Source organism: Electrona antarctica (assembly GCF_951216825.1).
Source record: "Electrona antarctica genome assembly, chromosome: 1".
In the NCBI taxonomy this organism is placed as follows: Eukaryota; Metazoa; Chordata; class Actinopteri; order Myctophiformes; family Myctophidae; genus Electrona; species Electrona antarctica.
The window spans coordinates 12,752,716-12,768,334 of NC_136806.1; the positions used below are offsets into that span (position 1 = coordinate 12,752,716).

General features: G+C 43.4%; 1 protein-coding gene across 1 annotated transcript; it reads left to right on the forward strand.

The window, feature by feature from the left end:
* The first annotated feature begins 470 nt into the window (after positions 1-470).
* LOC306931788 (voltage-dependent L-type calcium channel subunit beta-2-like) lies at positions 471-15,619 on the forward strand. Its single transcript, XM_079513382.1, has 10 exons — positions 471-505; positions 1,333-1,391; positions 1,509-1,534; positions 2,110-2,190; positions 5,699-5,757; positions 5,920-6,029; positions 8,420-8,571; positions 11,008-11,103; positions 11,983-12,162; positions 13,961-15,619. The coding sequence occupies exons 4-10, from the start codon at positions 2,125-2,127 to the stop codon at positions 14,732-14,734; spliced, it is 1,437 nt and encodes a 478-aa protein (XP_079369508.1). The 5' UTR covers positions 471-505; positions 1,333-1,391; positions 1,509-1,534; positions 2,110-2,124; the 3' UTR covers positions 14,735-15,619.

Consider the following 15,619-nt stretch of genomic DNA (forward strand, 5'->3'; position numbering starts at 1 on the left):
CCCCTCTGGTCATTATGTTTTTTATCGGATATTATCCCCATTCTACAAGCCCACAACGTGTCGCACTGCGACACGTTGTGGGCTTGTAGATCGGCTATTTTCAGCAAGTGTAAAAACAGTCATTACGGCGGCATCAAGGCCCACCAAGATACGTTTTAGTCTCCTAAATCAACCGTAGATTTAGTCGACTAAATTCTTATGATATTTAGTCGACTAAAACTAGAGTAACACTAAAACATTCCAGGTGACTAAAATGTGACTGAAACTAAATGAAAACTATTCAAGAGACTAAAATCTAAATGTGCTGCCAAAAACAACACTGGTTCAAATGTTACGATAACTTTTTTTTTTCTTCTGCCCTGCAGAGGTTTAACAACGAGTGGTGGATTGGACGACCGGTAAAGGAGGAGGGTGTAGTGGGTTTTATCCCCAGTCCAGTCAACCTGGAGACAATCCTCATCAGAAGAGAAGTCCAGGCTAGGAAAGCTGCCAAGGCCTTAGCCAAGTATGTATTGTGATGTTTTGTTAAGTATTCATTCACGAAATTTCGCTCACTTTACTTACAAAACCTTGGTTTTGGATGTGCAACAAAAGACACATAACTACAGTATATGGGTATATTCTATGTTGTCAGGAACCACCTAAAATGTTCATTTTTCAGGAAAATATATAATGTTTTTCTTTTCAGGAAATTAAGAAAACCATATATTTTTAAAACAATGCCTCATCAAACTGCCTCATCAAAGTTGGTATAGAGATGGTATGCCCATGCATAAAATGAAAGGCAAATCGAGTGGCAAAGTGAGTTTAACGTAGTTTAACGTGTTTAATGCAATCAGACTTTTCTGTTTGGATGTACGGGCTGTCAAGGCCAGAAAGTAGTTTTTTGCCACTCAGTAGCTGTTCCCGCATAACGTCCCGGTATGATGATGATGTTAAGTCACGTGCATATCCTCCATTGTGACTTTATATATTGTCAATTACTTGAGAGGGGGAGAGGTGGTGGAATTAGCTGCTTTAGCAGACAGTTTGAGGGTCCAATGGAGAGAGTTTTGCGCAAAGCGCTTTTTAATACTTTTCAGTGGTTCAATATTTTTGAGGGGCACTAGACCCTCCTATGCCCAGCTTTGTGTGTTTGTGTGAATAATAGCGATGATTTGATTTGGTATTGAAGTGTAAGGCAGAAATAAAAAATAAAAAAACTTGTTCAAGGTGTCAGACAAGCTACAGAACAATGTGAGTCATGACGACGATTGAACAATGGCTAAGAAGATAATGGATAGTTGCAGCCCTACTGAGGACATAGTTTTCTTTCCCTTCTTCTCATTCCAGCAAAGCAGCAGCAGCAAAAGAGGCTCAAGACACAAAGAAATATACCCCTCCTTCACAAGGTCAGTTCACCCTTTTCAGTAGAAGCAAGTTTCATATCACTGGCAATAATACAGTATGTTTTCACTCATGGTGTGTTATCATTATGTAACTCTGCACTCCCTCCCTGCCCATAACAGCTCAACAGCAAGTGAAAAGGAAACCGGTAAGTGAATTAATTTGTATAGCTCTGTATGGTTGATATAAAACCACATGATCAAACTGACCTTCATACTGTTAGCTGTCACAATTGTTTCAAAGTGCTTTACATAAATATTTTTAGGACAAATCTGGAATCCCGTAGACTCACTGTATTCACCTACAGAATTTTATTTAACCCATTTAGGACTATTCGATTCTAAAAATGCCTTCTAAATACTGACCTAAGTTTTCAGGAAACAAAATAATAATTAAAAAATTACTAAAATGTTATGCTGCCAAATGCCAATATACTGTACATAGCAACAAGAACCCTGAAAGTGGTTCCCGTCCCGAAGGGGTAAAACACCAACAGGGGTTCCCGCCCAGAATGGGCAGCAATGTTTCGGTCCGGTCCATGCCCGATGAAGGTTTGACCGAACGAAACGTTGACGCTTAAATTAAATTCTGTAAGTGTAAGTGAAGTCTTCACTTACAGAATTCCATAAGAAAAACTCATCTGAAATACACTGCTTTTTACTGCACTGCCAGATATCTGATGTTCTGATAAAAGGGTTTTCATTTTCTTTCTGTGGGGTGTAGGGGGAACAGATCGCTATGTATGATGTAGTGCCTACCATGCGTCCTGTGCTGCTAATGGGGCCGTCGCTGAAGGGCTTAGAGGTATGTAAATGCAAAATGTGGTGGATTATTCAGAACTCACATCGGAGTCTTTAAGAAATAATCAAGGTAGAGAGTGGACTGAAACAATGTCACTTTTATTACAAGGAGTGGTCTGTACCAGCCCAGGGAGACTGCACGGATGCAAGCCTCCCTAGCTGTAGAAATTAGTCTCTCTTATACACAATGAAGAAGCACAAATACATTGGAGGTGTGGTCAGTGGTCAGTGGACATGGTCAAACATGGTCTTATGTAGGAATAGGTCATCTGACAGACAACCAACAGGTGGAAGCCTTGCTCCCACTATTTCTAAGGTAGTGTAGTATTCTCATCTTGAAAATCCCATTATAATTACAAAAAAACAGTAGATCTGCAGAACGTCCATGGGAAATTCACCGACAGTTCCTGGTGTTCCAGTGACCGAACATATGAACATACAGTATTTAGGGGTGTAACGATACAACAGCGATACGAAACGTATCACAATACATGGTTGACGATACAATACTTGGACGATATTGGTTCATTATGGCGATACGATTCAATGATTTATAAATTGATACGGTAACTATTTAGCAAAGAAATTAAATCTGTGTGAAATGTGATTCTCTGGCAAATACATAGACATTATATTTGAACACATATGGACAAACCCGCACCTTGACATGAACAGAGAATACACACATTTATCGAGAGACCAAGTGTAGCGATATTGCATGGAAAAGTAATTAAACCCCTCTTTTTATTTTTTCTTAAAATTGCGACAATTGCGACGAAGTATTGAGACAATCGATTATTTGCATTGCAAAATTATACGATATGATACAAAGTAAATGTAGCTGTTTACATTTCGATATACTTTGATTCTTGAAATTGAAATTGATTTTTCGATGCAGTTACTACATCGTTACATCCCTAGAACGCCCAACAGATCAACGCATATAGCACTGTATACTGACCAACCAATTGTCATCAGAATCGGAATCTGCTTTATTGTCACATCACAGATTTACAAAGTAAAACAATGTCAATATTTACACATAAGCTTGAGATAAGGTATAAATGTGAGTGAGCATAGCAGCAGGTGTATACTGTGCATTAGAATAAAATTAATGAACACACAAAAATACAAAAGTCAGTGCGTTTTACTTGGGATTAACAATGTTTATAACAGTGAGTCGCTCCTCTATACACCGCCTCCAACTTGTGCAGAATGCGGCTGCTAGACTGTTAACCAATACACAAAGAAGGTCACACATTACTCCTGTGCTTGCGGCCTTGCACTGGCTACCAATCGACTCCAGAATTCAATTTAAAATGTTATGAATTACTTATAAATCTCTCCATGGGCTGGGTAAATATGAGACACCTTAGGTCTTCAGACAAAGGTCTTCTCATTATCCCCGCCACTAAGCTGCGAACCAAAGGAGATCGAGCTTACGCATTTGTTGCACCTACACTGTGGAATGACTTACCACTCTACTTGAGAAATGCTGTGTCTGTTGACATCTTTAAAAAGCTACTAAAAACTCATTTGTACCGCAAACATTTTGGTTTGCTCCAGTGATTGCTTCAATCTTTTGTTGATTTCTATGTACTGTTCTATTTTTATCTATTTCTAGGTACTGTCTTTGCTGCTCTGTTTCTTTATCTTTGATTGTGATGTTCTTGTTTTATTCCTATTATTTTATTGTACAGCACCTTGTAACAACTGTTTTGAAAGGCGCTTTATAAATAAAATTACCTTACCGTACCTTAACATAACCGCATAATCTATATTAATTAGACTGACATTGGTGTAGTTGTGGATAGGGATGTCCCGATGTGGTGTAGTTGTGGATAGGGACGTCCCGATGTGGTGTAGTTGTGGATAGGGATGTCCCGATGTGGTGTAGTTGTGGATAGGGACGTCCCGATGTGGTGTAGTTGTGGATAGGGATGTCCCGATGTGGTGTATTTGTGGATAGGGATGTCCCGATGTGGTGTAGTTGTGGATAGGGATGTCCCGATGTGGTGTAGTTGTGGATAGGGATGTCCCGATGTGGTGTAGTTGTGGATAGGGATGTCCCGATGTGGTGTAGTTGTGGATAGGGATGTCCCGATGTGGTGTAGTTGTGGATAGGGATGTCCCGATGTGGTGTAGTTGTGGATAGGGATGTCCCGATGTGGTGTAGTTGTGGATAGGGATGTCCCGATGTGGTGTAGTTGTGGATAGGGATGGCCCGATGTGGTGTAGTTGTGGATAGGGATGGCCCGATGTGGTGTAGTTGTGGATAGGGATGGCCCGATGTGGTGTAGTTGTGGATAGGGATGTCCCGATGTGGTGTAGTTGTGGATAGGGATGGCCCGATGTGGTGTAGTTGTGGATAGGGATGTCCCGATGTGGTGTAGTTGTGGATAGGGATGTCCCGATGTGGTGTAGTTGTGGATAGGGATGTCCCGATGTGGTGTAGTTGTGGATAGGGATGTCCCGATGTGGTGTAGTTGTGGATAGGGATGTCCCGATGTGGTGTAGTTGTGGATAGGGATGTCCCGATGTGGTGTAGTTGTGGATAGGGATGTCCCGATGTGGTGTAGTTGTGGATAGGGATGTCCCGATGTGGTGTAGTTGTGGATAGGGATGTCCCGATGTGGTGTAGTTGTGGATAGGGATGTCCCGATGTGGTGTAGTTGTGGATAGGGATGTCTCGATCATGTATTTTTGCTCCCGATCCATTTTATGTCATATCACAATAGTACAATATCCCAAATCACAGACAATATCCAGTATAATATGATAGGGATATAGTATTGATACTAGGGATGTCCCGATCACATTTTTTGGCTCCAGATTCGATTCCGATCATTTGGAAATGACGTGATCGTTCGGCCCCGATTTCCGATCACCCGATCCGATCGGGACAACCCTAGTTGTGGGGGTTGTAGAATTTATAATTGTCTGGTAATCCAGTCTGGCAGTGTGCCACGGGTTCGACTCCCGATCCCGGCCTTTACTGCATGTCACTCCCCCGTCTCTCTCCCCATTTCCTGTCAACCTACTGTCTATCACTCCATAACAAATATAAAATAAAGGCAAAAGCTGCGCAGGTCTCGGCAAAACCCTTTGGCTTTCCCTGTTGTTGGGGTTTTTTGGGGTATTTTCTGTGAGGTATAGATTCTCATCAGAGGGAGTGAGTTATCTGTGACAATTTCTTTTAACTGTGAGCTGTTGGCTGTGATCAAAGCTGTCATTGTGCCTTTGTTCACAACAGAGATTTAAAGAATCACTAATGCTTTGTTTGTACTTGTCATAGCCTATAGCCTAGTGCAGTTAGGGTTAGGATTGTTTGTTAATATTTCTTGTTGACCTTACACTAACAGATCACATTTAGAATTACCAGCAATATTAAATCCTCATGTAATACTAAGGTTTAGTATTTAATGCTAGTGCTAGTCAAAAAAAGAAACAGTAATTTAGCCATTCAGAACATTGGATTGCTATTCAACACTCTTTTCTTCCTCCAATTTCAGGTTACAGATATGATGCAAAAAGCTCTATTTGACTATTTAAAAACTCGGTTTGCAGGAAGGTGAGTTCCAGTTTATGTATTTTCCACCACTTACTGACACTGTAAATAAGTTGAATGAATAAATACATAAATAAATAAATCATGACAAATAGAGAGTGTGACTTTCCGTTTAGTCTTTTTTTCCAGAATTCCAGATTTTTTTTTTTTTATCTTTTGTTTCAGAATTACAATCACACGGGTGCAGGCAGACATCTCTCTGGCTAAGCGGTCCATACTCAACAACCCTGGCAAAAAGGCCTTAATGGACCGTTCCAACACTCGCTCCAATCTAGGTGAATAAATAATTGTATTGATTGATTGAGATATTTATTAACAGTTTGCAGAATTACAGTACATTTCAAGCACAAACTCAATACAAAGACTGTTAACTGTGAGTGGACGACCCAATTAAGCATTACACTTGTTTACAAGAGGGTCCACCATGTTCAATTCATCAGAACATTTAGAGACGTACAAATAGACACTTCTATATCATAAAGGAGGTAAAAAGGGAAAATAAACATATACAGTGAGGGAGAAAGGGCTGGGGGACGGGGCGGATAATACTGGGGATAATACTGTAGCTCCTCAAACAGTAGACCTGAGTCAGTTCATGTGTGGGTTCTTAATCCTCAGTATTTCTAAACCTACTTAAAAAGAAGAAAATAACTCCTTACTGAGCGTTCCGTTCCTCAGCGTTTTACCTGCATGGCCGCTCAAACGCTAGATCTCTTCTTCAATCGCACGGAAATTATTATTTTTTCTTTCCATCTGCTGTTGTTGTCTCTATCACTTCCTACTTACGCTCGTTTGACCGGTTTGAGACCGCCTACCTTTCTTAAAGCCGCAGCACCATGTATATTTTTATTTATAGATTTTTTCGCAACTAACAGGGGTTCATACATACATTATCATCAGAATTCAGTAAAAAAAGAAAAGAAAAACGGGTTGTGAGGAATTCTGCTTTAAGACTAAGGGTCGGGCTACACTGGGTATGGAATTGGCTCCGCAACGGTCTATAATCAATGGAATCTGGCTGCGGTGCGCAGGTTGTGCGTAAGCTCCGCACGTGAATATTTGTTTTAGGCAAGTGCTCTATTTTTCCATGTGTCCGTGGCGGTTACGCAGCCCGTCGACTCGCCTACAGAGGAAAAGTAAATAGGGAACTCCCCGCGGGACGGAGAAATTGTCGGTGCAGCCACCTAGCTGCGTACGGTTCCGTTCTGTCCCAAGTGTAGCCGCCCCGTGAGAGTACCAACCAGGTACCACATGGATGTTTTAGTTTATTTATTTTTGAGTGGTGCAACCACTCCTATAGACAGCTATGTGTGTGGCTGTGTCCCTGGGTCCCTGGGTCTGTCCCTGTGTCTGAGCACGAAAATAGTGTTATAGCGTTTGTTCACCACCAAGTGTCACTGTTGCACAGCCACAGACAGCCACAGACACACACAGGCCAGGGAGGAGGGTTAGTACAGTACAGTACAGTACAGTACAGTACAGTACAGTACAGTACAGTACAGTACAGTACAGTACAGTACAGTACAGTACAGTGCAGTACAGTACAGTACAGTACAGTACAGTACAGTACAGTACAGTACAGTACAGTACAGTACAGTACAGTACAGCACCACTCACTTCAGACTGATTTTTTAACCACAGCCAGAGCAATTAAGATTTTGCTTGCAGTGACGGAGAAAACAATTAATTTACTTTTTAACCACATGAATCCTAGCATGCCTATTCTGGGTATGTCATAATTGGTGAACATTCTGTGAAAATAAGTGAATATTCTGTGAGAATTGGCGAATATTCTGCAAAATCCGGCAAACTATAACCTTTGTACAAGCTCACAAAGTGTCACAGATTATGTGACACATTGTACGCTTATAGATCGGTTATCTTTGTTTAGGGTTTAGGTATTTCAACTTTTAATTCCTTCCATTATTCCTTGTTATAATAACTAGTGTGCTAATTTTGACTGACGCACAATACTGACTGACTGCATGCAGCAACACCAAAATTAATTCAGGGCACCAGATAGAAAATAGGATGTCATTTGAGACATAGCCTTGTTTCACTGTCAGAGTAAAGATTGTATATTTTAGGATGTAAAGCGTCAATTCTCTCTGACCCGCTGAGAATTTAGGCTATTCTAACCTAACCCTTTTTGTAAAAGATGAACAGATGATTCAATTGCGAACCAGAGGCAAGATTACGATTTGCTTATCCTATCTTTCTCTCCCTTGTCTCTCCCATTGCTCTCTGACTCCAGATGCTGCGGGTATGTATACGTATGAAGAGAAAAAAAAACTAGAGACAAAAACTAAACTAAACTGCTCCCCTTTCCTCTTAACACAATACTTATCGCGACAGCTACTCTGTTTGCCACTGTGTATAGCTTGAGCCTTGCATGACTTGTCCTATGCATACGCATCTAATTTGTTATATTCTTTTTCATGATCATGTCGCTCAAAATAAATAATAGCAGTTCCATTTTCTGTTTATTAAAGAGCTGGAGATACAGGGAGACCCCTGTTATTGAACAGTTTATAAATGATTGCTGTCATAATATAGAGAATCCCTTTCCAGACCTTTTTTTAAACAAGTAAGATTGATAGGTAACCCAGTTTGTTGCTCATGTGTAACTCTTCCATCATCCCTCTCCACTCTGGGCTCAATGCAGCCCAGATTCAGGGAGAGGTGGAGCGTATCTTTGAGCTGGCCCGCAGCCTTCAGCTGGTGGTCCTGGATGCAGACACAGTCAACCACCCCATGCAGATCGCCAAGACCTCACTGGCCCCCATTCTTGTCTATGTAAAGATCTCCTCGCCTAAGGTAAGCTCTTTTACAGCTTATAGACCAGTGGGATTCACAGTTGGAGGTCGCCGGGAGGCGCGACAGTTGGAAAGGGGGAGGTGGAAATAATGACAACAAGAGTTAAAGTGAAAGATCGTAGAGTAGAGTGGATCGAGATATATAGTGAGGACATCATTTTATGTAAATGATTTCCCTTTACACGGTTGAAAGATGCAATAAAATGTATCGCAGGTACTGGCCAATTTTATGTACTAGACCTTCACTCAACTACGTCGCACCACTGATCCTGAGTGTGGGCTTTGTCAGAGCACCCGTTGTACCTGTTGGCTCTCTGTCCCTTTGTGCCCGTATATGGAGCTAAGGTATTTGTTTGTGCCTGATGCCGTGATGTCACATTGCAGTGTTTCTCCTTACCTAGCCAGAAGCTGATAGTGTCGGGGGGAGCTTTCATGTTGGACCTGGGCACACACACACACACACACACACACACACACACACACACACACACACACACACACACACACACACACACACACACACACACACACACACACACACACACACACACACACACACACACACACATTTTTTTTTTAAATTGTGTGGTGGCCCAACACACAATCATGCATATGCAATGACACACTACATTGAGGTTAGACAACACACTCCAAATTGGGCATAGCTACATTGGGAACTCCTTATATAATTATGGCTGAGTCATATTGCCATGAATGTGACGCCGGAGTTCCGCCGGCCCGTCGGCCCGCCCGGCAGGCCCGTCCTCCCCTCCCGTTAAGCCAATTTTAATATATTGGATTTCCCAGCTCTAGTCCCAACCTTCTCAACTCAAGTCAGGATTCACTTCTTTTCCATGGAGAGAACACGTGTTGTTGCCTGATACGTGACATTCTCAGCGTGCAGTATGAAGGCAAGCTACAGTATATGAGTCATACTTGCAATATGATAATTAAGTGGCAGGCAGGCCATGTGGCTTGCTGTGCTCTGTAGATCTGCCATCCTTACTACCAGGATGTGGTGTTTTTGGCAGCACATTTTGATTTTAGTTTTAGTCATAGTCTCTTGAATAGTTTTCATTTAGGTTTAGTCACATTTTATCCCATAATGTTTAGTGTTAGTCTAGTTTTAGTAGACTAAATATCATACAATTTTAGTTGACTAAATCTACAGTTGATTTAGTCTACTAAAATGTGTTTTGGTGGGCCTTGATGCCTTTGTAATGACTGTTTTTACACTTGCTGAAAATAGCCGATCTACTATTTCCAGCATGCAACCAAGTGTAAAATGACTTATACTGGATCTCTTGTCCACTAGTCCCTTCCTAACATTTTAGTCTAGTTTTTATTTGTTGACGAAATTGTCAATATATTTAGTCTTAGTTTTAGTCATCATAGCTTAGTTTTCATTTAGTTTTCGTCAGTGGAAAAAGGCAGTCGACGGACATTTTTCGCCTTAGTTTTAGTCGACAAAATCAACACTGTAATACCACACCACACCACACCACAAACCCCACAAACCCCTATTTGAGGCATGTCATCACAATTGTTGAATATTCCGAAAAGATAGACAAACATTTTGCGTTTTCTTCTCCGGTTTTCTTTAACTTTTTGTTTTGATTTGTTTTGTTTTGTATCCTTTCTGTGCGTTTCCACTGTCATGCAGGTGTTAACCAGACTGACATAAAGACCGTTTCCACTGTCATGCAGGTGTTAACCAGACTGATAAAGACCATTTCCACTGTCATGCAGGTGTTAACCAGACTGACATAAAGACCGTTTCCACTGTCATGCAGGTGTTAGGCCTCATTCACACCTAAAAGACACCTGTCTTGTCCGTGTCTTGTGTCTTGTCCGTGTTTAATGGCCGCTCCAATGCATTTCCAATGGAAGTCACATGGTTTGACAAGACAGTCTTGTTTGATGGGGGGAGGGGGGAAGAACACAGCCATCAAACAAGACTTGTCTTGTCAAACCATGTGACTTCCATTGGAAATGCATTGGAGTGGCCATTAAACACGGACAAGACACAAGCCAGGTGTCTTTTAGGTGTGAATGAGGCCTTAACCAGACTGACATAAAGACCATTTCCACTGTCATGCAGGTGTTAACCAGACTGATAAAGACCGTTTCCACTGTCATGCAGGTGTTAACCAGACTGATAAAGACCGTTTCCACTGTCATGCAGGTGTTAACCAGACTGATAAAGACCGTTTCCACTGTCATGCAGGTGTTAACCAGACTGATAAAGACTGTTTCCACTGTCATGCAGGTGTTAACCAGACTGATAAATACCGTTTCCACTGTCATGCAGGTGTTAACCAGACTGATAAAGACCGTTTCCACGGTCATGCAGGTGTTAACCAGACTGATAAAGACCGTTTCCACGGTCATGCAGGTGTTAACCAGACTGATAAAGACCATTTCCACTGTCATGCAGGTGTTAACCAGACTGATAAAGACCAGAGGGAAGTCACAGACCAAACATCTCAATGTCCAGCTGGTGGCTGCAGACAAACTGGCCCAATGCAATACGGTGAGTGCCATCTAGTGGCCATGGTGTGATATGGTCTCACCATGGTTATGTGTCACTCACCACAACAGATGTCAAAGAGGTTTCGACAAACATATCTACATATCACATAGCATGATAAGCAGCAAGTATGTATGTGAGTTTACTGTGTTCTTTGTCCTTTTCCCCCCCATTTAGATTACCTTATTTATGTACATCTCCTTATCTGCATCCCCCACTACTGGGGCATGGTCACAGACTTGCTCAATCTTATAATCAGGATAACAGTTATTTCTGGAGTCCTTCCCTCCCCTCCCTAGCTAGACTCCAAGAGGGTGGTGTGTGGGTGTAGAGAAAAGAATATGGTGAGTGGTGACATATATCAGAGTGGTTCAGCTTCCATCTACCCAAATAACCACCTCTGTAAGCCCCCTCCCCCCTCCACCCCGCACTGCTACCTAATTCAGTGGTTCCCAAACTTTTCAGCCCGTGACCCAAAACAGAGATTAGATATTCGCCCGGGACCCAAACTAGTGAAAATAGCAGATCTACATACAAGTTCACATGTGTGAGCTCAACATTGTGAGCTTGTAGATCGGCTATTTTTGCTACTTATAATAAATATTTGTTCTAATTTATGGGATTTCTTAGATTTTCATTTCTTAATGACATTACTGGTTAAAAATCATTGGATTTTGTTCATTAATAGTTTTGCTTTTTTAGGAATGTTTTTTTGAAAATGTTTTGAAATAATAATAATTAAAACCCAAATGTAGGAAACGAAAATGAAGGGGACCCATAACATTGTGTCGGTGCTGCGACCCACAGATGGGTCCCGACTCCCGACCCCCTGTTTGGGAAACATTGCCCTAAATCCGTGTCCTTCCTTTTTCGTTTCTGTAGGAGAGCTATGACGTCATCCTGGACGAGAACCAGCTGTCTGACGCCTGTGAGCACCTGGCTGACTTTCTGGAGTCTTACTGGAGAGCCACTCACCCTCCAGAGATGGAGGCAGGCAGCCCCAACCCGGTGGTGGCTCGGCTGGTAGAGAGCTCGCTGCCCACGCCCCCGGTGTCCAGAAAGGTACAGTCACTGGCCCCGGTGGACAGGGGTCATCATCGTCATGCTCAGGAACGTGCAGAGAGTGTTAGAGGGGCAGTGGCTGAAATCCCGTAAGAGGGGGCACTTTTTAACAAAAATAGCGAAAATAACAGATCTACAAGCTCTCAACGCGTCGCAGCGTGACACGTTGAGAGCTTGTAGATCAGCTATTTTCGGGGCGCAACCCAGCACTCTTTAGCTAGTGGAGATGCGGTGTATACGGCATGGATTTCTGAACAAATTTGTTCAACGCAAAATACTGTGTTCAAGTTCAGGAGACTTCGGGAAAAAAAGCAATTCTCCTTAATGCTGCCTTCCGGCATGGCATGGAAAGGAGTGGCATCAGCATTTCTTTCACCATAGTAAATGCTGCATTCGTGGTCTGGAAAGGGCAGTTGTTTTACAGACACGTAAAAAGGCAGGGGCTGAAGCCCCCTTTGATGTCTATGTGTGCACGACACTGGTCATGCTGGCTTGTGGTGGACATTTTTGTCAAAATTCCATTTCTTGCCACGGACATACAACATTAATGGACAATAATATTAACAGAAATGCATTAAGAGCTATAGCCTTGAATGACCATAACAGGTCTGTAAGAAATTTGTATGGGGGTCCTTGCAGCGGCGTCGAGTCCGGGGGTGCTTGAGGGCTGAAGCACCCACTGATACAATGGGCGCGTTCGGAAATAGCGCACTGAGTGCACTGTGCAATGCAAACTAATAGGCGACTGCGCTCCCGCACTGGGGGCAGGGCAGGGGGGCACCCACTGCCGTTATAAGAACTTTCCGCGCCTGGATCCTTGCAAATAAGGCATTTGAGAACCACTAGTACTAGTGGACTCCTAATGTGCCATAGTATCGTAGTAAATATGTGTCGTACATAATCTGAAGAAAACTTGGAGACTTGACATTCAGTAATTCAATATTATGATCAAAATAAGAACATTATAATGGTGTGTAAAAAATGAAATCAAACATTTAGATACACTCGTGTGAATGCTTTATTTCAATCCACCCATTGCAGTACATTATTCAGCATGACATTCATTACAGATATATTTTAAGGAACACAGAGATGTAGAAATGCAATGACAGACTTAGAGGTCTGACACAAACACAAGAAACTACTAATCGTGGAGAGTAGCCGATTCCCATCCGTACTCTCCGAATGCGTGATAAACATGGCAACAGGCAGTTGTTGGAGATACATTTCATTGACATTGACTTGTTTTTTTGCAATGTAATATAATGTGTGTTTACATTGTACCCACAGGTGTTGTATGGTTTTCATCTTTGCATGTGACAGTGTGATATGATATATACTTTTCCATTCCATTTCTTTTCATCCAACACCACTTGGGAAATGTGCAGAAATGAGATAGTTCTACCTCTGGTGAGTGAGATACCACCATATAGCTGAATCACCCTCAGTCCCCTGCAGCAGTCTAGAGGAGTTACAGTAGTCGCTTTGGTGAAGAAACATAGAAATGGGGTGTGTGTGTGTGTGTGTGTGTGTGTGTGTGTGTGTGTGTGTGTGTGTGTGTGTGTGTGTGTGTGTGTGTGTGTGTGTGTGTGTGTGTGTGTGTGTGTGTGTGTGTGTGTGTGTGTGTGTGTGTGTGTGTGTGTGTGTGTGTGTGTGTGTGTGTGTGTGTGTGTGAGTGTGTGTGCGCGCGCAGTAATGCACAGGGCTGTGTCATGCAGGCTTAAGCAGCGTGTGCATTCATTCGTGTGCGTGATGGGTATATGAGCGTTCCCTTGAAATGATCACTTTTTTTGTGCAGGAGGAGCAGAAAAGCAAGAAGTCATCAGCGACCAAGAGGAAAGGCTCGTCGTGCGAGAACCACTTGGACCAGGACGCCCCTGCCTCGGCTCTGGCCCAGGGGGGGCAGGGGGCAGAGGTGGGCCACCAAGAGGAGGATGAGAGACCCCTGATGTCCGAACCAAAGAGACCCCAGCACCACCAACACCACCACCACCACCGTAGGACAGAACACCACAACCACACCCAGCCGCAAGCGGTCGCTGACAGCCCCGCTGGTGGACCCCCCCTCTGCAGCGGGGCAAACAGCGGATACCCCCCTGAGGCGAGGAGGCACGACGGGGAGGAGGCGAAGGACTTGGAAGAGGGGGACGTGCTTCACAACAATCACCGGCCCTTATTGCCGCCTCAGCGACACCACGAACACCATCATCACAACAGCAACCACCAACACCATCGTCATCATCAACACCACCACCAGCAACAACAACAACACCACAGGAGCAGCCTGCAGCCCCAGCACCCACCCGGGCAGAACTATGAGCTGGAGCACAACGAGCGCAACCGCCAGCGCAGCGCCAGACACCACCAGCAGCACGTAATGCCACAGCAACGACATGCTGCCGTCCACCACACTCACCACAACTACCACCAACACCACCAACACCACGGCAGGGACCACAACAGAGACGCGGACGGAAACAGAGACAGGTGTCAGACTCAGGACAGAGACACTAAGGGAGGGAAGCACGGAGAGGGGAGACAATGGCACAAAGACTCTTATATACATCAGTGACTGCCTTTTGTACTGTCGTGTTCTATATTTGGTTTTATGCTGCTCATTTATACGTTGTCGTGGGACCCCCCTTTTGACAAGCATCGTTTGACGAAAGAAAAAATCACCTGAGAATGTGGCAAGCGGAAGGCTTATGCGGCAAAGTCTAAATTAGCCTTAAATGTATTGCACTGATGGATATAGGCAGGGAGGGTGTCTCGTCTTTGTACACACATTCCAACCCAGTTAATTCTGATCCTTCCCTCTCAGTCATGGGCACACTCTAAAACTGGTCCCTGACAGGCAGTGAGTGAGCGAACTGGCAACGAAATTGTGCACAAAAATGTGCTGAAATGTAGTGTTGTTTGTCGTAACGAGACTAGTCTCTCTAATTCACTAGGGGGTAAACAACTCCTCAGTCAAGGAGATGGAGAGCACAGGAATATCCCCCTATCTATACTACGCGCACGCACGCACGCACACACGCACGCAGCCACGCACGCACGCACGCGCACACACACACACACACACACACACACACACACGCGTGCAAATATGACAACGGAATGGCTCTGTGAGCACTGAACGAATGAACACTTACATGACAGAATGATGGCTGAACAAAAGAAAAGGGTGATGATGGCAAGACGGATAACACTAACTCAAAACCCTAACAGACATACAAATACGAAACTACAACTGAACCTAACAAACAGAACTAAGAACTAAACGGGACAAAAATAACACTCCTTCCCGAAGGGAGTAAAACAGAACGAAAAAAACAGAATGTAGGCGGCTGGAGGGAAGACCACGCATAGCGGTGTTTCCTCGTCGGAGTCCAGGCAGAGAGTGAGCTTTGTAGCCAAGGACTATTTAAAGAGGACGGGAAGCAAAGACCGTACGGTG

What these genes read in the sequence shown, in the direction of transcription:
- LOC306931788 (XM_079513382.1), top strand. Translation starts at nt 2,125, where the DNA reads ATGTATGATGTAGTGCCTACCATGCGTCCTGTGCTGCTAATGGGGCCG. An exon ending in AAAACTCGGTTTGCAGGAAG is followed by an intron (nt 5,758 to 5,919) that starts GTGAGTTCCAGT and finishes CTTTTGTTTCAG; the next exon opens with AATTACAATCACACGGGTGC. An exon ending in CGCCCCCGGTGTCCAGAAAG is followed by an intron (nt 12,163 to 13,960) that starts GTACAGTCACTG and finishes TTTTTTGTGCAG; the next exon opens with GAGGAGCAGAAAAGCAAGAA.